Source organism: Polyodon spathula, chromosome 46 (genome assembly GCF_017654505.1).
Source record: "Polyodon spathula isolate WHYD16114869_AA chromosome 46, ASM1765450v1, whole genome shotgun sequence".
In the NCBI taxonomy this organism is placed as follows: Eukaryota; Metazoa; Chordata; class Actinopteri; order Acipenseriformes; family Polyodontidae; genus Polyodon; species Polyodon spathula.
This window is the reverse complement of record NC_054579.1, coordinates 1,201,805-1,224,304: the sequence shown is the minus strand read 5'-3', so window position 1 is coordinate 1,224,304 and position 22,500 is coordinate 1,201,805. Positions and strand designations below refer to the sequence as shown.

The 22,500-nt window shown below is 46.6% G+C and overlaps 2 protein-coding genes across 2 annotated transcripts in view; one reads left to right on the top strand and one right to left on the bottom strand.

Moving 5' to 3' along the window:
- The first annotated feature begins 6 nt into the window (after window positions 1–6).
- On the top strand, window positions 7–5,488 carry fam83fa (family with sequence similarity 83 member Fa). Its single transcript, XM_041237886.1, has 5 exons — window positions 7–113; window positions 3,330–3,497; window positions 4,009–4,130; window positions 4,376–5,064; window positions 5,183–5,488. Exons 1-5 carry the CDS (start codon window positions 93–95, stop codon window positions 5,254–5,256), a joined length of 1,074 nt encoding a protein of 357 aa, XP_041093820.1. The 5' UTR covers window positions 7–92; the 3' UTR covers window positions 5,257–5,488.
- Window positions 5,489–9,268: 3,780 nt separating this feature from the next.
- LOC121306085 (cytohesin-4-like) overlaps window positions 9,269–22,500 on the bottom strand; it is a 14,557-nt gene continuing 1,325 nt past the window's right edge. Inside the window, exons 2-12 of the mRNA XM_041237788.1 lie at window positions 20,090–20,172; window positions 19,331–19,395; window positions 17,213–17,279; window positions 14,948–15,027; window positions 13,602–13,714; window positions 13,079–13,227; window positions 12,432–12,543; window positions 12,046–12,122; window positions 11,178–11,249; window positions 10,305–10,459; window positions 9,269–9,484 (exon numbers count right to left, since the gene is read on the bottom strand). Coding sequence (XP_041093722.1) covers window positions 9,403–9,484; window positions 10,305–10,459; window positions 11,178–11,249; window positions 12,046–12,122; window positions 12,432–12,543; window positions 13,079–13,227; window positions 13,602–13,714; window positions 14,948–15,027; window positions 17,213–17,279; window positions 19,331–19,395; window positions 20,090–20,172 — 1,055 coding nt within the window. The 3' untranslated portion in view covers window positions 9,269–9,402. The remainder of the gene's footprint in view (window positions 9,485–10,304; window positions 10,460–11,177; window positions 11,250–12,045; window positions 12,123–12,431; window positions 12,544–13,078; window positions 13,228–13,601; window positions 13,715–14,947; window positions 15,028–17,212; window positions 17,280–19,330; window positions 19,396–20,089; window positions 20,173–22,500) is intronic.

Here is a 22,500-nt window from a genome sequence, read left to right as displayed (position 1 = left end):
ACGCGGGGGGGTACAAAGGGGTGACCCGGGTGTCGCTGCACACCCACCCTCCAAAAGACAACGGGCCACACATCAGAGAGGTGGCGCGGAGAATGATCCGAGAAGCTAAAAAGGTGAGATCGTTCAGATTATGATTATTGTGTATTTTTGTATGATTGTTCATTTTGTGCTGGGTTCTGATGTTGTTGTTATTAATATGATTCGGGGAAGGAAGGTTCTCTCTCTGTTGCTGAAACGCATTCCTTTGCTGAAAGCCAGGGTGTGCCGCTGACAGAAACACACGTGACTTTGATCTGCTGGAGAGGTCACTGTGACTGTGCAAGGATGAGCCCTTCATGCCTCACAGTTCAAGCTGAGCACACTTTCGGTTTTATAAACAGCACCCTGCGTTTCCTTGTGGGCAGAAGTCTTTGTCTTTGAGCATTTGTGAAGTATGTTGAATAAACTACACCTTACAAAGCAGAGTGACAACTAAAGCACAGGGAAGCATTGTAAAGCACAGATAGGTCTGGTAAAGCATAGGGAAGCATTGTAAAGCACAGAGAGGTCTGGTAAAGCACAGGGAAGCATTGTAAAGCACAGAGAGGTCTGGTAAAGCATAGGGAAGCATTGTAAAGCACAGAGAGGTCTGGTAAAGCATAGGGAAGCATTGTAAAGCACAGAGAGGTCTGGTAAAGCATAGGGAAGCATTGTAAAGCACAGAGAGGTCTGGTAAAGCACAGGGAAGCATTGTAAAGCACAGAGAGGTCTGGTAAAGCATAGGGAAGCATTGTAAAGCACAGAGAGGTCTGGTAAAGCACAGGGAAGCATTGTAAAGCACAGAGAGGTCTGGTAAAGCACAGGGAAGCATTGTAAAGCACAGAGAGGTCTGGTAAAGCACAGGGAAGCATTGTAAAGCACAGAGAGGTCTGGTAAAGCACAGGGAAGCATTGTAAAGCACAGAGAGGTCTGGTGAAGCACAGGGAAGCATTGTAAAGCACAGAGAGGTCTGGTGAAGCATAGGGAAGCATTTTAAAGCACAGTCATAAAATGCAATGCTTCCCTGTGCTTTACAATGCTTATCTATAGTTTACCTTAGCTTAAAGTTAGTTTATTTTCCTGCCTCCTTTATAAGCCTATGGGGGCAGAGTTCAGTGCCCTGTCCCTGTGAGTCACACACAGATCAGAGCAGCAGTAATTGAATGAGTCAGCAACAAATCACTCCTCTACACTCCAGGCAGTGCCTTGCGATTCAGCACCAGGCAGGCCGGTCCCAGCGGGTGAGAGAAAGCGGTCTTGATACCAGGAGGTTCAAATCCCGGCTGAGCCTCCGACTCGCTGTGTGTGTGTGTGTGTGTGTGTGTGTGTGTGTGTGTGTGACCCTGAGAGAGTCGCTTCACCTCCTTGTGCACCGTCCTTCGGACAAGACGTCAAACAAACGAGGTCCTATTGGAAGAGACTCTGCAGCAGCAGCAGTTGTTGATGATGCAGAGTTCACCCCCCTAGTCTCTGGAAGTCTCTTTTTAGAGAACAACTCAATAATAATTTGAGAGCACAGGCTTTTTATAATCCCAGCGTTTTAGACCCTACGACTTCACCTGGTCGGCCATGAATTTATAACTCTCTCTCTCTCTCTCTCTCTCTCTCTCTCTCTCTCTCTCTCTCTCTCTCTCTCTCTCTCTCTCTCTCTCTCTCACCCCTCTGTCTCTCTCTTCAGTTCTAAGCTCAGCTCCTGTTCATCTCAGTGCTAAACCAGAAGTCTTCGGGTTAGCTTGATCGATTCTTTGTTTTTTTTAGTTTTTTTTTAGATTAGATCCAGATTTCATTCAAGTCCCTTGTTTTCCTTTCTTTTCCTTCTCGGCTGAAGAGGTTTCATTCTTCTTGTCTCCTCCTCATAGCTCAGTGAGTCCCGGGTTCAGTCTCGTTGGATCTGAGATCCGGGGTGATCTGGCAGAACGCCCCCCCCCCCTTTTTTAAACCAGCTCTTGTGATGTTCTGCTTCAGTGGGGACTCTCTCCTAGTCTTGGTTTCACTTTCAGACTGAGGGATGCACACACGCACACACTGACACACTCACACACTGACACACTCTCTGAAAGAGCCAACTGCACCAGGTATTCAGAGATATAAAGCTTTATTAGTTTGCGCAAACGAGAACAGCTCAACACATCAGTGCTAGGAAACCCGAGCAGTGTTCTCGCATACAGAGTTAGCGTAGTTATTATACATTTACAGAGAGACAGGGTGCTTTCCCTTTCAGCCGATAAGCTGGAGCCAGCTCAGTTGGTGTAATTAAGAAAGGGGGACAGGTATTTACAAGGTAGTACAGTAAAGGTTAGGTGGAAAGGTGGGTTCTCCCTGATCAGCCGATAAGCTGGAGCCATGATCTTTTTGTCACACCACCCACAGTTTGGTTTTCAGCTACATGTACCTGCAGTTTTAATACATTTCATTTATTTCTATAAACTTAATAGATCATAAACTGAAAATGCTTTAAAGCATATAACTCAGTGAGTAATTGTAGCACAGAGTAGCAACAAACATGTACAGGAATGGTTCTATGCAATTATTCCCCTACAACAGACACAAACACATACACACACACACAAACTGACATTCCTCTGCAAAGTTTTTAAAGAAAGGTGGTGCAGACACACAGCGAATCCACCAGCCTCTCATTCCTGCCTTTTCCCTTCCTCTAGTGGCCTTGGTTCCAATCTGGGGGGGGGCTAGGTGGCGCAGAGACAGACAGGCAGACAGACAGACAGACAGCTACGACTGTGAACTTCGAGAATCTGACTCTGCTTGACAGTTCCTTCAGGAGGAAGTACAGTGATAATTCTAAACCCGTAAATCCTGCTAGCTGTCATTTTTTTTAATCTCTTTACAGTTTGTCTTCTGCAGACAAAGAAAAAAAACCTGGAATATGACTGCTGGTAGGAATGTGAACAAATAGGGTTATAGTCGGGGTCCCGTCAGCGTCACTGAAACTAAACTGAGTCCAGCAGAGCAGCTCTAGTTTGGGGCTCTAGTGCCTTCATCAGCGTTACTGAAACTAAACTGAGTCCAGCAGAGCAGCTCTAGTTTGGGGCTGTAGTGCCTTCATCAGCATTATTGAAACTAAACTGAGTCCAGCAGAGCAGTTCTAGTTTGGGGCTCTAGTGCCTTCATCAGCGTTATTGAAACTAAGCCGAGTCAAGCAGAGCAGCGTTTCCTTCCTCTCCACAGCAGCAATAGGTGCGACCGGTTTCTTTACTCAATGCGGATTTCAAAGTGTTCACCAACGTGTGTGCTGTCAACGTTGTTTATTTTGTTATTTTTTCTCCTGTGTGTTTTTTTTTTTTTTTCAGGTCGTCGCCGTGGTAATGGATCAGTTCTCAGACCTCCTCTTGTTCCAGGACCTGCTTGAGGCTTCCTACAAGAGGAAGGTCTCTGTTTACATTGTGCTGGACAGCGGCGGGCTGCCCCTCTTCATCGAGATGTGCCGGAGGCTGGATATCACAGAGCTGCAGATTCGGGTGAGCAGAACTGGCAGAGGGCTTTTTCAGTTCCTTTTTTTTTTTATTTTCAGAGAATGCTGCTAATTGCAATGTTGATCAGTGACGGCTGTAAGAAAATACTGATTTAATTTTTTTTTCAAGAAGTTGTGGCCACTGTGTATTCAAGTTGAGGTTTCTCCGGTTCGAGTCCAGGTCACTGCCAACCGCGGACGAGAGTTCCCAGGGGGCGGCGCAATTGGCAGAGTGCCACCCTGGTGGTGGGGAGGGCTTAGGTCGGCCAGGGTTGTCCTCGGCTCACCAGCGCCCCCTGCAGGCTCGCCTGTAAGCTGTCCAGAGCTGTTCTCCGACGCTGTCGCTCTGAGGAGGCTGCACGGCGAGTCTGCATCGTGTAAAGAAGCGGGCGGCTGACGGCACACGCCTCGGAGGACAGCGTGTGCTCGTCTTCGCCGCTCCCGAGCTGAACGGGGCTCCTCCGGTCTGGACCTGGTCCGGTGTTACTGATTGCTTTGTGGGCGTGTTTGTTTTCCAGAACGTGCGTGTGAGATCCCTATGTGGCACAGGGTTGCCCCTGGCGACGGGGAAGCTGCCGGGAACTCTGTCCAGTAAATACATGCTGGTGGACGGGGAGAAAGTCTTGTCTGGATCCTACAGGTTTGCAAAACTGAACTCTGTGTCTTCAGTGTCAATTCAATGGCAAACGTTTCCACTAGAAGTCTCTCTCAGTGTCTTCAGTGTAAATTGAAACGTTTGTCACTGACTTCTATTCTAAACTGCCACTGAAATTTTCTCAGCCTCTTTTACTAGTTTAGATACAAATCTTGATGGTAAAGAGGAGAGATTGGGAGGTTTGATAATAACAACTTCACGACATTGACCCTCTTCTGACTCTCTCGCAGTTTCACCTGGACAGCCTGCCGTCTCGACCGCAACATCATCTCCGTGATGACCGGGCACGTCATCGACGTTTTCGACCGCGATTTCCGAGAGCTGTACGCCATCTCCGATGCCGTGAGCCTTCACAGAGAACTGGGGCTCCCGTTACCCCTGACCCCCGCCAAACCCCCGGCCTCCATCCAGACCAAGCCCACCGTGACATCGCGCTTCGAGACCAATGACAAAGGGCCCGCCTCGAACCTCCGACCTCCTGCCCACAAATACCACAACCCCAAGTATTCCTTGGTGTTTGGGGACCGTTTAGGGCTGTCCAGTTCGAAGCAGGACCTGACCCAGTCTCCCGGCATCATGAGACGGTTTTTGCAAAGCGACCCCGCCTCTAGCGTCGTCTCAGCCAATGGGGACAAACAGGAAGCCCCGCTTCCGGTTACCCACAATGCCGAGGGGACGGGCGGAGGGCTGTCCAAGAAGCTTCGCAGCACTTTCAGGGGGAAGACCAGCAAGTCGAACTCTCCCACGTCTCCCCAACCCCAACCCCCTCCTGGACGGGATCGATCGAGCCACAGCGAGCAGAGCTTCGAGTTTCCGGAGAAGGAGAGCCCGGAGGACAGGTTGGGGAAGCTGACGAGGAACGACAAGCGGAAGTCCAAGCTGAGCTCCCTCCTCTCCGTGCAGATCCAGGAGGGGGGCGGTACGTCACGGCGCTGGGCTGCGCTTACTAAAAGCTTCTCGTAAAAGCATGACAGGTCAGATTGAATTATGTTGTTAACCCACTTTTTGAAGGTGTTTTTGTTTTCTTGTTTTTCCAGGAAGTTCAAGCCCCACTTTAAGCAACAGGAAGGATAGCAGGAGGACGTCAAAAAAGGAATGTGTGATTTCCTGAAGAGGAGAGAGGGGGAGGGGGCTGGGTGACTGACAGAGAGACTGACAGACAGTGGACAATTTTACTAGAACCCCACCAGAAATGAAAAGGCCACACAAGGGCCCCCCCCCCCGTATATATTAATATATACAAAGATCTCCCATGACAGATACACACCCATAGTAAAAGCACAGAGAGGTCTGGTAAAGCATAGGGAAGCATTGTAAAGCACAGAGAGGTCTGGTAAAGCACAGGGAAGCATTGTAAAGCACAGAGAGGTCTGGTAAAGCACAGGGAAGCATTGTAAAGCACAGAGAGGTCTGGTAAAGCATAGGGAAGCATTGTAAAGCACAGAGAGGTCTGGTAAAGCATAGGGAAGCATTGTAAAGCACAGAGAGGTCTGGTAAAGCACAGGGAAGCATTGTAAAGCACAGAGAGGTCTGGTAAAGCATAGGGAAGCATTGTAAAGCACAGAGAGGTCTGGTAAAGCACAGGGAAAACTTACAAACTTTTTTTAGGGGTGTTAGGTAAATATTGCTGATGTTTTTAATAATTAATGTGAAACAGATAAATGAAGTGTGTCGTTTTTTAAATGTAAAAAAAAGTATTTTTGATCAACAGTGTATATATTAAGAATATGAAATTATTGTTATTATTATTTTAAAATCTATTTTTAATTGATTAAAAAAAGTGTCTTTGAACCTGTTGGGGATCAGTTCTTCCAGTGTTTGAACTGATCAAGTCAAAAGCATGTTTTGCTCAGTGAAGAGCCACAAAGAACTAGCGGACTAAAATCCCAGCATGGCTTAAAAGAGGGAGCTGCTGTTGCCTCGTTTCCGTGACCACGGGACTGACAGCCAATCAAGCATCCCCACCCTGAACCCCCCTCGTGGCTTTCCGACAGGAACTTGGCGCTTCTTACAGACACGTTTTTTGTGCTGGTGAAGGCACGACAGCCCGAACGCCTGGTATAGGAGGATGTCGGAGGATTGATCCGTTACCACGGCGACAACCTAAAAAAAAACACACCGGAAACAGCAGGCATATTAGTGAACACTTTGAAATCCGCATTGAATAAAGAAATCGGTCGCACGTGTTGAGAGCCTGGCTGCTGGACTCAGTTTAGTTTCAATAACGCTGATGAAGACACTAGAGCCCCAAACTAGAGCTGCTCTGCTAGGACTCAGTTTAGTTTCAGTGACGCTGATGAAGGCGCTAGAGCCCCAAACTAGAGCTGCTCTGCTGGACTCAGTTTAGTTTCAATAACGCTGATGAAGGCGCTATAGCCCCAAACTAGAGCTGTTCTGCTGGACAGTTTAGTTTCAATAACACTGATGAAGGCACTAGAGCCCCAAACTAGAGCTGGTCTATGAATGCATTTCCACTGATGTCATAAACTACACCGGTCCGCCTTAAGACACTGAACCAGTGAGATCCTGAACTGTAGTGGTCCACCTTAAATTTTTATTGAGCTCTGCTCTCCTCAAACTCAGGAAGTTAGAGGCAGACTTTACTGTGAACTGAGCGTGTTCACCACTGCATGTTGTAGCAGCCAGACCACAAGACCTGTTAAAAAATCTGTTGAGAGCGGAAACAGAGAAATACTTTGAAGGTGTCAGACCAGGTAGAGGTGGGGGGGTTACTCTTAAAGGTGCAGTCACTAAAGGGTTTCAAACCTCCCCTTTAATTAGCTGTTTTATTACCCTCTTTTTCTCTAACCATTGTGCTCTTCAAACCCACTGCCTTCCACACTGCAGCCCAGCGCTTTCTTTATCTAACCACTGAGCTCCTCAAACCCACTGCCTTCCACACTGCAGCCCAGCGCTTTCTTTATCTAACCACTGAGCTCCTCAAACCCACTGCCTTCCACACTGCAGCCCAGCGCTTTCTTTATCAAACCACTGAGCTCCTCAAACCCACTGCCTTCCACACTGCAGCCCAGCGCTTTCTTTATCAAACCACTGAGCTCCTCAAACCCACCTGCCTTCCACACTGCAGCCCAGCGCTTTCTTTATCAAACCACTGAGCTCCTCAAAATCCATTCTCTCACCTCTTATTAGCTTTATTAACAGGATCACTGACCCCTCCCTTTAAAGGAGCGCTGACCATCTTTAAAATCCATTCTCTCACCTCTTATTAGCTTTATTAACAGGATCACTGACCCCTCCCTTTAAAGGAGCGCTGACCATCTTTAAAATCCATTCTCTCACCTCTTATTAGCTTTATTAACAGGATCACTGACCCCTCCCTTTAAAGGAGCGCTGACCATCTTTAAAATCCATTCTCTTAGAGCATTAACTCTTCTCTTCTACTTGAGTCATTAAATTCATACATTTTGATATTGCGTTTTACTGTGTAACTCATTAGCGTTTGCTGCCCCCTAGTGTCCAAACTGTATACCACATTATTCTTCATGCTCTTCTGTGACTACCCAGTCAAATGAAAGGATTCTACCAGTCCTTCACCCATCCAGTCCTGTTTATTAGACTGCATCTCCCAGCATGCCTCCACGCTCATAGCAACAGCGAGGGATGATGGGAGGTGTAGTCCGTTTACCGAGGCAAACGACACAGCCGTGCCTTTACCATCTGTTTTTATTGAAGGCATTGCGATCCGAAATGGGAAACGGATATCCTGCTGTCGGCCTTCGCTCTCTCTGAAAGAGGAATGGAGAAGCGAGATCGGTTCGGAAAGGGGAAATGAAAGACAGGCGCTCCCCCACCCCAGTTCAAGTATGACTCTACAACAGCTGCAGACCCTGAGAACAGAGCTAGCTGGTCGTTATCTATGAAAACGGCTGTCGTTTTCAAACTGCATTGAATCCCAGAGATTTTTTATTGCAATCCCTGTAAATCAGGATTTCTGCTTCAATGGGAGCTGAATCTGGAGGCGGTTCTTCCCAGCGTTGTTGTACAGGGAGTGGACGAAAAATGGAAAGGAAACACCTGGGCACATGAGGGGCACTGTATTGAAACAACGGCTTGCCCCTGCCTTAATTAAACAAATCACATCCCAGCATGCTTAGGGTCATGTATAAAAATGATGGACAGGCCCGGTTGCCTATAGTTACGGCTAGCATGGCTGCAAGAGGAGACCTCTGATTTTGAAAGAGGGGCGATTGTTGGGGGGTGCGCTTGGCAGGAGCTTCAGTGACCAAGACAGCTCAACTCACTGGTGTTTCCCCAGCAAGGGTGTCCGAGGTGATGTTGGCATGGAACTCCGAGGGAATGACATCATCAGCAAAGGGTTCTCCAAGACGGCTTTTTCCGGCTCCATCAACCGGGCGTGAGTTGATTGGCTTTCTCGGGGAAGGATGATGCTGGTAGCCTCTGAGCCACGGCCGCACGCGGGGGGGCCCTACACCCTGTTAAGTGACTTTTCGTTGGTGTTAACAGTTTTTTTTTTGTAGTTTAATGGAGACTCTGTTTGATTGGGTTTTTTTCGAATGACGGACGGAGATGGCTCTCCAGAGCAAGGCTGGGTTGGCGTGGTGACGCTGTGACTGGCGTACGTCGCTCGGACCCGTGCCGGACTCTCGAAGGAGCTGCTGGAGTCTGTTGTGGTTTCTCAGGCTGCTGTGGCACAGGAATTTGGCGCGACGCGGCATGGCAGCTCTGTACCGACAAGAAAATATCTTACTGATACTGTTACTGCTCTGCCACTTTTTTTTTTTTTTTGCTTGCAATACACTAGCTGTGCACTAGATGGCGCCAGATATACATCTAAACACACAGCAGGGTCTAAAAACAGACAAAAAACCAAAATAGTTGATAGACAATTTATTTTCTTCATGGTAGAAATGTACCTAACTGGGGACCGGAACTTTGACATTTTCTCAACAATGTGAGAATAATAATAATAATAATAATAATAATAATAATAATAATAAATAATAATAATAATAATAAAAAATATCAATTACATTTTTAATAAAAGATATAAAAAACATTTTTTCAAAGTTTCTGAAAGCTGTACAGAAAATTATTATTTTTTTTTTATATATATATACTTTTCAATTGTGTGAAATGTATTTACATAGAAATATACAAATAAAACATGACATTTCAGACATTTTGAAATCCTCCGTATCTTAACCCCGATGCAGCTTTAAATCCAGCGAACAAATCTCTCCAGCGCAGTCTCCAATAGCGACGCAGGACTGCACTGTCACTCTGAGGTCACGCTGGTGATCACTTTTCGCTTCCGAGTGGACACCAGATCATAGAAGGGGTCTTTTGTAATGCTGGCTCTGAGAAGAGAAGATAGGGAAACATTGTAAAGCACAGAGAGGTCTGGTAAAGCACAGGGAAGCATTGTAAAGCACAGAGAGGTCTGGTAAAGCATAGGGAAGCATTGTAAAGCACAGAGAGGTCTAGTAAAGCATAGGGAAGCATTGTAAAGCACAGAGAGGTCTGGTAAAGCATAGGGAAGCATTGTAAAGCACAGAGAGGTCTGGTAAAGCACAGGGAAGCATTGTAAAGCACAGAGAGGTCTGGTAAAGCACAGGGAAGCATTGTAAAGCACAGAGAGGTCTGGTAAAGCATAGGGAAGCATTGTAAAGCACAGAGAGGTCTGGTAAAGCATAGGGAAGCATTGTAAAGCACAGAGAGGTCTGGTAAAGCACAGGGAAGCATTGTAAAGCACAGAGAGGTCTGGTAAAGCATAGGGAAGCATTGTAAAGCACAGAGAGGTCTGGTAAAGCATAGGGAAGCATTGTAAAGCACAGAGAGGTCTGGTAAAGCACAGGGAAGCATTGTAAAGCACAGAGAGGTCTGGTAAAGCACAGGGAAGCATTGTAAAGCACAGAGAGGTCTGGTAAAGCATAGGGATGCATTGTAAAGCACAGAGAGGTCTGGTAAAGCATAGGGAAGCATTGTAAAGCACAGAGAGGTCTGGTAAAGCACAGGGAAGCATTGTAAAGCACAGAGAGGTCTGGTAAAGCATAGGGAAGCATTGTAAAGCACAGAGAGGTCTGGTAAAGCACAGGGAAGCATTGTAAAGCACAGAGAGGTCTGCAAATAGAAACCACAGGTGGGGGGGTGGGGCTCGGAAGTGCGTGCGGAACCCACCTGATAGATTTGATCCACTGCTCTCTCTCCTCCGCGGTCGCCGCGGAGATCTTGTAGGACTGGTGCTTGCTCAGCACCACTCTCCCGTCCGTCTCCGTCTTGCAGGCCTTGATCTTCTGCCCCCTACTGTTCGGGTTGAACAACTCCAGGCAGTGCTGCAAGACAGTGAGGCAGGCGTCAGAGAACACAGAGGAGCAGCCTGGAGCCAGCCCAGGGTCGTCTCTCAACTGTAGACCTCTATACAGCTCTGCAGTGTGGAGATCTCTTTCCTATAGACCTCTATACAGCTCTGCAGTGTTGGGAGTGGAGATCTCTTTCCTATAGACCTCTATACAGCTCTGCAGTGTTGGGAGTGGAGATCTCTTTCCTATAGACCTCTATACAGCTCTGCAGTGTTGAGAGTGGAGATCTCTTTCCTATAGACCTCTATACAGCTCTGCAGTGTTGAGAGTGGAGATCTCTTTCCTATAGACCTCTATACAGCTCTGCAGTGTTGAGAGTGGAGATCTCTTTCCTATAGACCTCTATACAGCTCTGCAGTGTTGAGAGTGGAGATCTCTTTCCTATAGACCTCTCTACAGCTCTGCAGTGTTGAGAGTGGAGATCTCTTTCCTATAGACCTCTATACAGCTCTGCAGTGTTGAGAGTGGAGATCTCTTTCCTATAGACCTCTATACAGCTCTGCAGTGTTGAGAGTGGAGATCTCTTTCCTATAGACCTCTATACAGCTCTGCAGTGTTGAGAGTGGAGATCTCTTTCCTATAGACCTCTATACAGCTCTGCAGTGTTGAGAGTGGAGATCTCTTTCCTATAGACCTCTATACAGCTCTGCAAATATGACGTTTAAATAAAGTTCTGCGTTTTCAAACTTACTGATTTCCGAGGGTCCTCTACTTCTTTAACACAGAGATTCTCAAGAGGAATAATCCCTCTGGGCTCTTTATCCTGAAATGAACAGAAACAAAAGTCAAATATACTGGCAGGGACTGGGAGGGAAGCAGCGTGGCTCTAGCGGAGCTGAGGAGGGGCTGGGAGGGAAGCAGCGTGGCTCTAGCGGAGCTGAGGAGGGGCTGGGAGGGAAGCAGTGTGGCTCTAGGGAGCTGAGGAGGGGCTGGGAGGGAAGCAGTGTGGCTCTAGTGGAGCTGAGGAGGGGCTGGGAGGGAAGCAGTGTGGCTCTAGCGGAGCTGAGGAGGGGCTGGGAGGGAAGCAGTGTGGCTCTAGCGGAGCTGAGGAGGGACTGGGAGGGAAGCAGTGTGGCTCTAGCGGAGCTGAGGAGGGACTGGGAGGGAAGCAGCGTGGCTCTAGTGGAGCTGAGGAGGGACTGGGAGGGAGGGAGCAGTGTGGCTCTAGTGGAGCTGAGGAGGGACTGGGAGGGAAGCAGTGTGGCTCTAGTGGAGCTGAGGAGGGGCTGGGAGGGAAGCAGTGTGTATCTAGTGGAGCTGAGGAGGGACTGGGAGGGAAGCAGCGTGGCTCTAGCGGAGCTGAGGAGGGACTGGGAGGGAAGCAGTGTGGCTCTAGCGGAGCTGAGGAGGGACTGGGAGGGAAGCAGTGTGGCTCTAGCGGAGCTGAGGAGGGACTGGGAGGGAAGCAGCGTGGCTCTAGCGGAGCTGAGGAGGGACTGGGAGGTAGGCGATAACAGGAACATCCCCAAAGTCAATACAAGACATGGTATGCCCCATAGAAATTATTTGAAAGCGAAAGGGTCAAACCATTTGTCAAAAGGAAATAGGGGTGAACTTACTGTTGTGTATTCGAAGTAATAGAGGCAGCTGTCAGTTAAAATGAACCATCTTCTTTTCCAGGTCTTTACTCTTCCACCTAAAAACCAAACAAGAAATAGTTCAAAAGCCTTCCCTATGCTTTACCAGACCTCTCTGTGCTTTACAATGCTTCCCTATGCTTTACCAGACCTCTCTGTGCTTTACAATGCTTCCCTATGCTTTACCAGACCTCTCTGTGCTTTACAATGCTTCCCTATGCTTTACCAGACCTCTCTGTGCTTTACAATGCTTCCCTGTGCTTTACCAGACCTCTCTGTGCTTTACAATGCTTCCCTATGCTTTACCAGACCTCTCTGTGCTTGAGTTGTTCATTGACAGTGTGTTCAGTGATCTGCTAGTCCCTCACCCAGCTTCAATAGCCAGCCCTCCCGTTCGGGGTTAAAAAACGTGTGCGTGATGTCATTCCCATCATCCTCCGGGATTTTAAACGGTTCGTTCCGGATGCTTTCGAACAGTTTCTGGGAAAGGGGAGCAAAAAATGATAATTATTAGTGACGTGATCTCGAACTTCAGACTAAAATAAAATAACCCTTAGAAATGTGTAATAAAGCACACTGAAAGCTGAAGCATTGTGAAGCACAGAGAGGTCTGGTAAAGCACAGGGAAGCATTGTAAAGCACAGAGAGGTCTGGTAAAGCATAGGGAAGCATTGTAAAGCACAGAGAGGTCTGGTAAAGCACAGGGAAGCATTGTAAAGCACAGAGAGGTCTGGTAAAGCACAGGGAAGCATTGTAAAGCACAGAGAGGTCTGGTAAAGCATAGGGAAGCATTGTAAAGCACAGAGAGGTCTGGTAAAGCACAGGGAAGCATTGTAAAGCACAGAGAGGTCTGGTAAAGCACAGGGAAGCACTGTAAAGCACAGAGAGGGCTGGTAAAGCACAGGGAAGCATTGTAATGCTTTACCAGACCTCTCTGTGCTTGATTACACTTTGCTGTGCCTCCAGTGTGGAGGGGGGGGCGCCCCCCTATGGAAGGGGTAGAGGGTTCTCTCACGTGGAGCAGGTCGTGGGGCAGGTCCTCTCCGTTGTTGATGCCTCGGTTCATGGAGATGAATCTGTCCAGACCAGGCTTGTCCTTCACGCTGGGGTTGTGCAGACTGGTGTTCAGCATGATGATGGCAAAGGATAAGATATAGCAGGTGTCTGAAAGCACACGGCCGCGCAGGGTCAGAGGACTACAGATCCCAGCATCCCTCACCGTGGCCGCGGGGGAGAGGGCATGCTGGGAACTGTAGTCACAGCCAGGGCTGTGCTGGCTCACTGTGTGGCGATGGACGTTTTCTTCACATGATGTACCGTAATAGAGTTCTGTATCGCTTGTCTAATGAGACCACAGGGTAAAGAACTACAGCTCCCAGCATGCCTCACCATTGCTGTGGGGGCAGAGGCATGCTGGGAGCCGTAGTCCTGTCTTAGACTTGTGATACAAGACCACAGCATAGAGAACTCCCCTCAATAAAGTCTACTATTATTAATAATAATAATAATAATAATAATAATAATAATAATAATCTCACCTGTGGATTGAAAGACGTTGGGATTGCAGCGACAGTATCGGCTAGCAAACGTCTCCATCATCCGATCGATCTTCTGTGCCTCTCCGGGCAGACGGAAGCTCCAGAGAAACTGCCTGCGATTGAAGAAGAGCGAAGCAGAGCTGGGCTGAGCGTCACTGTGCTGCACACAGGGCAATGCTGCCAGCACCGCACTGTATAACCCTGATACAAAACCAGCCCCACGCTGCGCTACTGACAGGGCTATAGCAGGTGAATCAGCCCCACGCTGTGCTATTGACAGTGCTATAGCAGGTGAATCAGTCCCATGCTGTGCTATTGACAGTGCTATAGCAGGTGAATCAGTCCCATGCTGTGCTATTGACAGTGCTATAGCAGGTGAATCAGTCCCATGCTGTGCTATTGACAGTGCTATAGCAGGTGAATCAGTCCCATGCTGTGCTATTGACAGTGCTATAGCAGGTGAATCAGTCCCATGCTGTGCTATTGACAGTGCTATAGCAGGTGAATCAGCCCCATGCTGTGCTATTGACAGTGCTATAGCAGGTGAATCAGTCCCATGCTGTGCTATTGACAGTGCTATAGCAGGTGAATCAGTCCCATGCTGTGCTATTGACAGTGCTATAGCAGGTGAATCAGTCCCATGCTGTGCTATTGACAGTGCTATAGCAGGTGAATCAGTCCCATGCTGTGCTATTGACAGTGCTATAGCAGGTGAATCAGTCCCATGCTGTGCTATTGACAGTGCTATAGCAGGTGAATCAGCCCCATGCTGTGCTATTGACAGTGCTATAGCAGGTGAATCAGTCCCATGCTGTGCTATTGACAGTGCTATAGCAGGTGAATCAGTCCCATGCTGTGCTATTGACAGTGCTATAGCAGGTGAATCAGTCCCATGCTGTGCTATTGACAGTGCTATAGCAGGTGAATCAGTCCCATGCTGTGCTATTGACAGTGCTATAGCAGGTGAATCAGTCCCATGCTGTGCTATTGACAGTGCTATAGCAGGTGAATCAGTCCCATGCTGTGCTATTGACAGTGCTATAGCAGGTGAATCAGTCCCATGCTGTGCTATTGACAGTGCTATAGCAGGTGAATCAGTCCCATGCTGTGCTATTGACAGTGCTATAGCAGGTGAATCAGTCCCATGCTGTGCTATTGACAGTGCTATAGCAGGTGAAAAAATCAGTCCCATGCTGTGCTATTGACAGTGCTATAGCAGGTGAATCAGTCCCATGCTGTGCTATTGACAGTGCTATAGCAGGTGAATCAGTCCCATGCTGTGCTATTGACAGTGCTATAGCAGGTGGAATCTTATTCATTCCAATCTGTTTTTGCTGTTTTCTTACCTCAGAGCCTGGACAAGACTGAGATCCGTAAATTCATGAAGTTCCACAAAAGCCTTCAAAATCTGGATGTACATGCTCATCTCTAAGAAAAAAAATCATTACTAATCAAAAGACTGAGATATTATTGCCGATGTCTTTATAATATACAGCACTAGACTCTGATATGAGACACAGCCCTCTGAAATGTCTTTATAATATACAGCACTAGACCCTGATATTGATGAGATCCAGCTCACTGAAATGTGACCCTGATATTGATGAGACGCCCTTTTTTTTAATTTTTTTTTGAGATCCAGCCCTCTGAAATATAATATACAGCGCTAGACCCTATATTGATGAGATAGAAATGTCTTTACCCTAGATATTGATATTGATGAGTCCAGCCCTCTGAAATGTCTTTATAATATACAGCACTAGACTCTGATATTGATGAGATCCAGCCCTCTGAAATGTCTTTATAATATACAGCACTAGACCCTGATATTGATGAGATCCAGCCCTCTGAAATGTCTTTATAATATACAGCACTAGACCCTGATATTGATGAGATCCAGCCCTCTGAAATGTCTTTATAATATACAGCACTAGACCCTGATATTGATGAGATCCAGCCCTCTGAAATGTCTTTATAATATACAGCACTAGACCCTGATATTGATGAGATCCAGCCCTCTGAAATGTCTTTATAATATACAGCACTAGACCCTGATATTGATGAGATCCAGCCCTCTGAAATGTCTTTATAATATACAGCGCTAGACCCTGATATTGATGAGATCCAGCCCTCTGAAATGTCTTTATAATATACAGCACTAGACCCTGATATTGATGAGATACAGCCCTCTGAAATGTCTTCATAATATTGTAAAGTGCGTAACCCTGGCAGGTCTGTGAGATGCTCTGCAGGGCTAGCAGTGTGGTTTGGACACTGAGATGCAGAAGTCTTTGTGGTTCTCTACTTCTCGGCAGAGCGCATACATCGTGCAGGAAATCAAATCCCCGGCTATTTATTAGGGCATGTTAACCTGCTGGCTCTCCTGGCACCCCCTGGGACCCTTCCCTGTGCTTTATCAGACCCCTCTGTGCTTTACAATGCTTCCCTGTGCTTTACCACACCTCTCTGTGCTTTACAATGCTTCCCTATGCTTTACCAGACCTCCTGTGCTTTACAATGCTTCCCTGTGCTTTACCAGACCTCTCTGTGCTTTACAATGCTTCCCTGTGCTTTACCAGACCCCTCTGTGCTTTACAATGCTTCCCTGTGCTTTACCAGACCCCTCTGTGCTTTACAATGCTTCCCTGTGCTTTACCACACCTCTCTGTGCTTTACAATGCTTCCCTATGCTTTACCAGACCCCTCTGTGCTTTACAATGCTTCCCTGTGCTTTACCACACCTCTCTGTGTTTACAATGCTTCCCTGTGCTTTACCAGACCTCTCTGTGCTTTACTGCTTCTGTGCTTTACAATGCTTCCCTGTGCTTTACCACACCTCTCTGTGTTTACAATGCTTCCCTGTGCTTTACCAGACCTCTCTGTTCTTTACAATGCTTCCCTGTCCTATCTTGAAACACCTCACTCAGGATCTGCTCTCCAGTCCCAAAGTATTAGGCTCCTGCCTCAGATAGCTTTGTTCTTTTATCACAGATTAGATATCTATTGTTTGTGTATTTGTTAGAAGGGTAGTCCTATTATCTTGACCTAAGTTTCATAGAACTCGACCACAGCTTCCTGTTTGCTGTGACATCACAGGATGTGGTTGGCAGACATTTAGCCTTTGTGCCTCTAGCAGGATTTGAGAAGTTAGCTAGATTTGGATGATGTCATTGGCAGCTTGAAAAAGTTACAAGTTCTGCACTAAAATATATAGCTGTGACTTTGGCAAGACAATGGTAGCACAAGTATAGGGCAGCTGCAATGGGGTGAGGCTGGTAGAATGGGACCCCAGTGTGCTCACTATACCCTCAATGATCTTCAATGAGAGACAGGCAGACAGCGGCACTGCAATGGCTCTGTATTACACTACAATGGTAGCACAAGTATAGGGCAGCTGCAATGGGGTGAGGCTGGTAGAATGGGACCCCAGTGTGCTCACTATACCCTCAATGATCTTCAATGTGTAGCGGCACTGTCAAGGGTATGTATTACACTGTTTTGGGTCCAAGTATGGGCAGCTGCAATTGGTGAGGCTGGTAGAATGGGACCCTCTGTGCTCACTATACCCTTAATGATCTTCAATGTGTAAAACTGTCAAGGGTATTAATTACCTGTTTTGGGTCCATGTTGAATTTCTTCTTGCCAGCAGATAACTGTTTCCCTCTTTCAACATTTTTGCTGTGAAGAACAGAAAAAAAAAATACATTTGGTGGCCATGAGAATTAGACACTTCTATATGTAACAGGATCACTGGCCCCTCCCTTTAAAGGAGCGCTGACCATCTTTAAAATCCATTCTCTCACCTCTTATTAGCTTTATTAACAGTATCCCCGGCCCCAGTAGCGCCACCTAGGCCCATGCTGTGCTATTGACAGTGCTATAGCAGGTGAATCAGTCCCATGCTGTGCTATTGACAGTGCATAGCAGGTGAATCCCCATGCTGTGCTATTGACAGTGCTATAGCAGGTGAATCAGTCCCATGCTGTGCTATTGACAGTGCTATAGCAGGTGAATCAGTCCCATGCTGTGCTATTGACAGTGCTATAGCAGGTGAATCAGTCCCATGCTGTGCTATTGACAGTGCTATAGCAGGTGAATCAGCCCCATGCTGTGCTATTGACAGTGCTATAGCAGGTGAATCAGTCCCATGCTGTGCTATTGACAGTGCTATAGCAGGTGAATCAGTCCCATGCTGTGCTATTGACAGTGCTATAGCAGGTGAATCAGTCCCATGCTGTGCTATTGACAGTGCTATAGCAGGTGAATCAGTCCCATGCTGTGCTATTGACAGTGCTATAGCAGGTGAATCAGTCCCATGCTGTGCTATTGACAGTGCTATTGACAGTGCTATAGCAGGTGAATCAGCCCCATGCTGTGCTATTGACAGTGTATAGCAGGTATTGACAGTGCTATGGCAGGTGAATCAGTCCCATGCTGTGCTATTGACAGTGTTATAGCAGGTGAATCAGTCCCATGCTGTGCTATTGACTCTGGCTTTCTTGTCATTAACACAGAGAATAATGAAAGCCCTCACGTCCTATTTTCTGTGTTTAGTAACTTATTATAGAGAAGTTTGACCTGCCCTAGTTTCAATAATAGGGACTGTTTCTGGAAGAAAGTTCTTGAGATCTACCGCTGTGACCAAAAGTTTAGCATCACTGAGAACTTTAGAATTTAAAAAAATAACAGAATTTAGATCTTTTCATGCTTCATAGAGTCCAACGATAATGTTATGTAATGTTAATAATATAGCGGGGGTGCAATTCAATATGAGAACAAGGGAACATTATTCAGCAGCTTTCACTGGACTCTATGAAGCTGAATCAGCTCATTCTATATAGAGGGGGTGCAATTCAATATGATAACAAGGGAACATTATTCAGCAGCTTTCACTGGACTCTATGAAGCTGAATCAGTTCATTCTATATAGAGGGGGTGCAATTCAATATGATAACAAGGGAACATTATTCAGCAGCTTTCACTGGACTCTATGAAGCTGAATCAGTTCATTCTATATAGAGGGGGTGCAATTCAATATGTTAACAAGGGAACATTATTCAGCAGCTTTCACTGGACTCTATGAAGCTGAATCAGTTCATTCTATATAGAGGGGGTGCAATTCAATATGTTAACAAGGGAACATTATTCAGCAGCTTTCACTGGACTCTATGAAGCTGAATCAGTTCATTCTATATAGAGGGGGTGCAATTCAATATGTTAACAAGGGAACATTATTCAGCAGCTTTCACTGGACTCTATGAAGCTGAATCAGTTCATTCTATATAGAGGGGGTGCAATTCAATATGTTAACAAGGGAACATTATTCAGCAGCTTTCACTGGACTCTATGAAGCTGAATCAGTTCATTCTATATAGAGGGTGATGCTGCTAAACTTTTGCCCGCAGCTGTACATGATGTATCGTAATAGAGGTCTGTATCGCTTGTGATACGAGACCCACAGTGTAAAGAACTACAGCTCCCAGCATGCCTCACCATTGCCGCGGGCGCAGAGGCACGCTGGGAGCCGTAGTCCTAGCCAGCAAGTTCATTCCACAGGGAGATGATGCAAAACGTTTGGCCAATTCAAAACTGTACATTTCAGACCTATATTTTGAATGGAAATGCAAAGCAATGAAGATTGAGGAGATGATGTCATTTTTCTACATTTCCTGTCAGCTGGTTAGCTTGGGCTGTGAGATCACTCTCCAAATACAGAAACGCTGACTCACTTTTCTTGCGATTGCTCAAAGTCTTCAATTTCAGAAATCACTTCCTCTATTTTCATCTTCAATTCCTGCAAAATATTCAGGGAGATATTTTAAACCCCCCCCCCTCCAGACCGCGCTCCCCCTCACCGCTTTCTCCACAACTGAAGGTCACTTTCTGTCCTCTGATCCCCCCCCCCAAACCTGTCCGCGCCTCACAGGGGGATGTGAGCTACCGGCCCCTGCAGGACAAAGGCAGCCCTGCAGGCGTTTGTTTTAAGTTTGCCTCTCACTGTGAGTCCAGGAGCATGCTAAAGAACTACAGCTCCCATCATCCCCGGCTGTTACTGTGAGTGCAGAGGCATGCTGGGAGCTGTAGTTTTATTCTAAATATTTTTATGCTGATCAGTTTAGTTCCAGTTCTTTACCTCCTGGTCTAAAGAACTACAGCTCCCATCATCCCCGGCTGTTACTGCCAGTGCAGAGGCATGCTGGGAGCTGTAGTTTTATTCTAAATATTTTTATGCTGATCAGTTTAGTCCAGTTCTTTACCTCCTGGTCTAAAGAACTACAGCTCTCATCATCCCCGCCTGTTACTGACAGTGCAGAGGCATGCTGGGAGCTGTAGTTTTATTCTAAATATTTTTATGCTGATCAGTTTAGTTCCAGTTCTTTACCTCCTGGTCTAAAGAACTACAGCTCCCATCATCCCCGGCTGTTACTGCCAGTGCAGAGGCATGCTGGGAGCTGTAGTTTTCCACAGGTCTTGCTCAGTCTCCGTACCTGTATGTCTTCCATGAGGGTTTTCTTATGCATGCTGATGGTGTGAAGCTCTGACTTCTCCTCTGGTGTGAGATCTGACGGCACTGGCAAAGAGAAAGCGGGCGTTATAGCAATAATAATTATTATTATTATTATTTATTTCCGAGCAGACGCCCTTATAGGGGCGGCCACCTGGCTCCAGAGTTACCGGACGCTTCGAGACAGAGCGAGATTTCAAACTCGTCCTTAAACTGAAAGCAATGAACGTGTAAATGAACCACGACGCCTTTGCTAAAATGAATGATGGTGCTTTATTACCACGGGCGTCAAACAAGCGCAGAATTATCAGAAGAATGAATACAATGCTGATGTATTATTATTATTATTATTATTATTATTATTATTCTGTGTGTGTGTGACCCCGAGCAGAGTCTGGCTCGACTCAGTACCCTGGGCGGAAGTAGACGCGTCTTTGGGGTGAGACGTTGTTGTAAGAGACTCTGCAGCTGATGCATCGTTCACACACCCTAGTCTCGTATCTCGTAAAGCGCTTTGTGACGGTGCACCACTATGAAAGGCTCTATATAAAAATAATGACGATTATGCAGGATGGCTTATAGCTGTTGAAAAATATCACCTTGCAAATATCACAGTAATACAATAATAACAATCAATCAATCAATCTTTATTTTATATAACACCTTTCATAGTGGAGCACCATCACAAAGTGATTCCCAAGATGCAGTAACAAGAAGAAAATCCATAATACTTCAAATAGAGAGAAAAGCATCATACAGGATATGTGACAGCGTGGGGAAGCTGTAAAAGAGGCCAACAAGATGCTTGGATATATTGTGAAAAATGTTAAAACTGTACAATGCATTCGTAAGACCTCATCTTGAATATTGTGTTCAGTTCTGGTCACCTCGCTACAAAAAGGATATTGTTGCTCTAGAAAGAGTGCAAAGAAGAGCGACCAAATCCCACTCGGACGACGAGCGCTCGCTGTCAAACTTTGACGACGACGAAAAACCAAAAGATCAGCTAAACTTGTCAGGTAAGAAGCCCTCTGTGTAGCACAGAGCCATTGCAGTGCCGCTGTCTGTCTGTCTCTTGAGGGTATAGTGAGCACACTGGGGTCCCCTTCTACCAGCCTCACCCCATTGCTGCTGCCCTATACTTGTGCTACCATTGTAGTGTAATACAGAGCCATTGCAGTGCCGCTGTCTGCCTGTCTCTCATTGAAGATCATTGAGGGTATAGTGAGCACACTGTGGTCCCATTCTACCAGCCTCACCCCATTTTTATCTAACACCTTTTGCAAAACGCTTTGCAGAGGTAGGCTGTGAAGGTCTGATCACCCCCCCTCCCCCTCCTCCCCCAGTAACCCGCATCACAGATCGAAATGACACTCTGTGGTTTTGCAGGCTCGCTGGCTCTCTTCAACATTGCAAATCATCCACGTATCTCGGAGCGTGTTATCTTTTACTTTGCACTAAAAAAAAACACACACACAACAAGGAGTCGCTTCATCAGCTCAGAGACAGACCTGAACACACAAGTTCCTTAGCAACATCTATCACTGTACGTTAGATCAGGGTTAGTCAGTTTATCTTAACCCTGTAATGAATGCCTGCAAACACAAAAACTCTTAAGAGACCACTGCAAAATGATCAGTTTCTCTGGTTTTACTGTTTATAGGTATGTGTTTGGGTAAAATGAACATTTCTGTTTTATTCTATAAACTACTGACAACATTTGATGGAATAACCCTGATTTTCAAGCACGGCTTTCATGCGTCTTGGCCTGCTCTCCACCAGTCTTTCACATTGATGTTGGGTGACTTTATGCCATTCCTTGCGCAAAAATTCAAGCAGCTCGGCTTTGTTTGATGGCTTGTGACCATCCATCTTCCTCTTGATCACATTCCAGAGGTTTTCAATGGGGTTCAGGTCTGGTGACAGGGTCTTGATCTGGTGGTCCTCCATCCACACCTTGATTGACCTGGCTGTGTGGCATGGAGCATTGTCCTGCTGGAAAAACCAATCCTCAGAGTTGGAGAACATTGTCAGAGCAGAAGGAAGCAAGTTTTCTTCCAGGACAACCTTGTACTTGGCTTGATTCATGCGTCCTTCACAAAGACAAATCTGCCCGATTCCAGCCTTGCTGAAGCACCCCCAGATGAGTCCAATTTTCAGCTTTGCCCAACACCTGGTCATCTAATGGTTAGCTGGAGACCTGGAGAGGCCTACAAGCCACAGTGTCTCGCACCCACTGTGAAATGTGGTGGAGGATTAGTGATGATCTGGGGGTGCTTCAGCAAGGCTGGAATCGGGCAGCTTTGGCAGGAATCAAGCCAAGTACAAGGTTGTCCTGGAAGAAAACTTGCTTCCTTCTGCTCTGACAATTTTCCCAACTCTGAGGATTGGTTT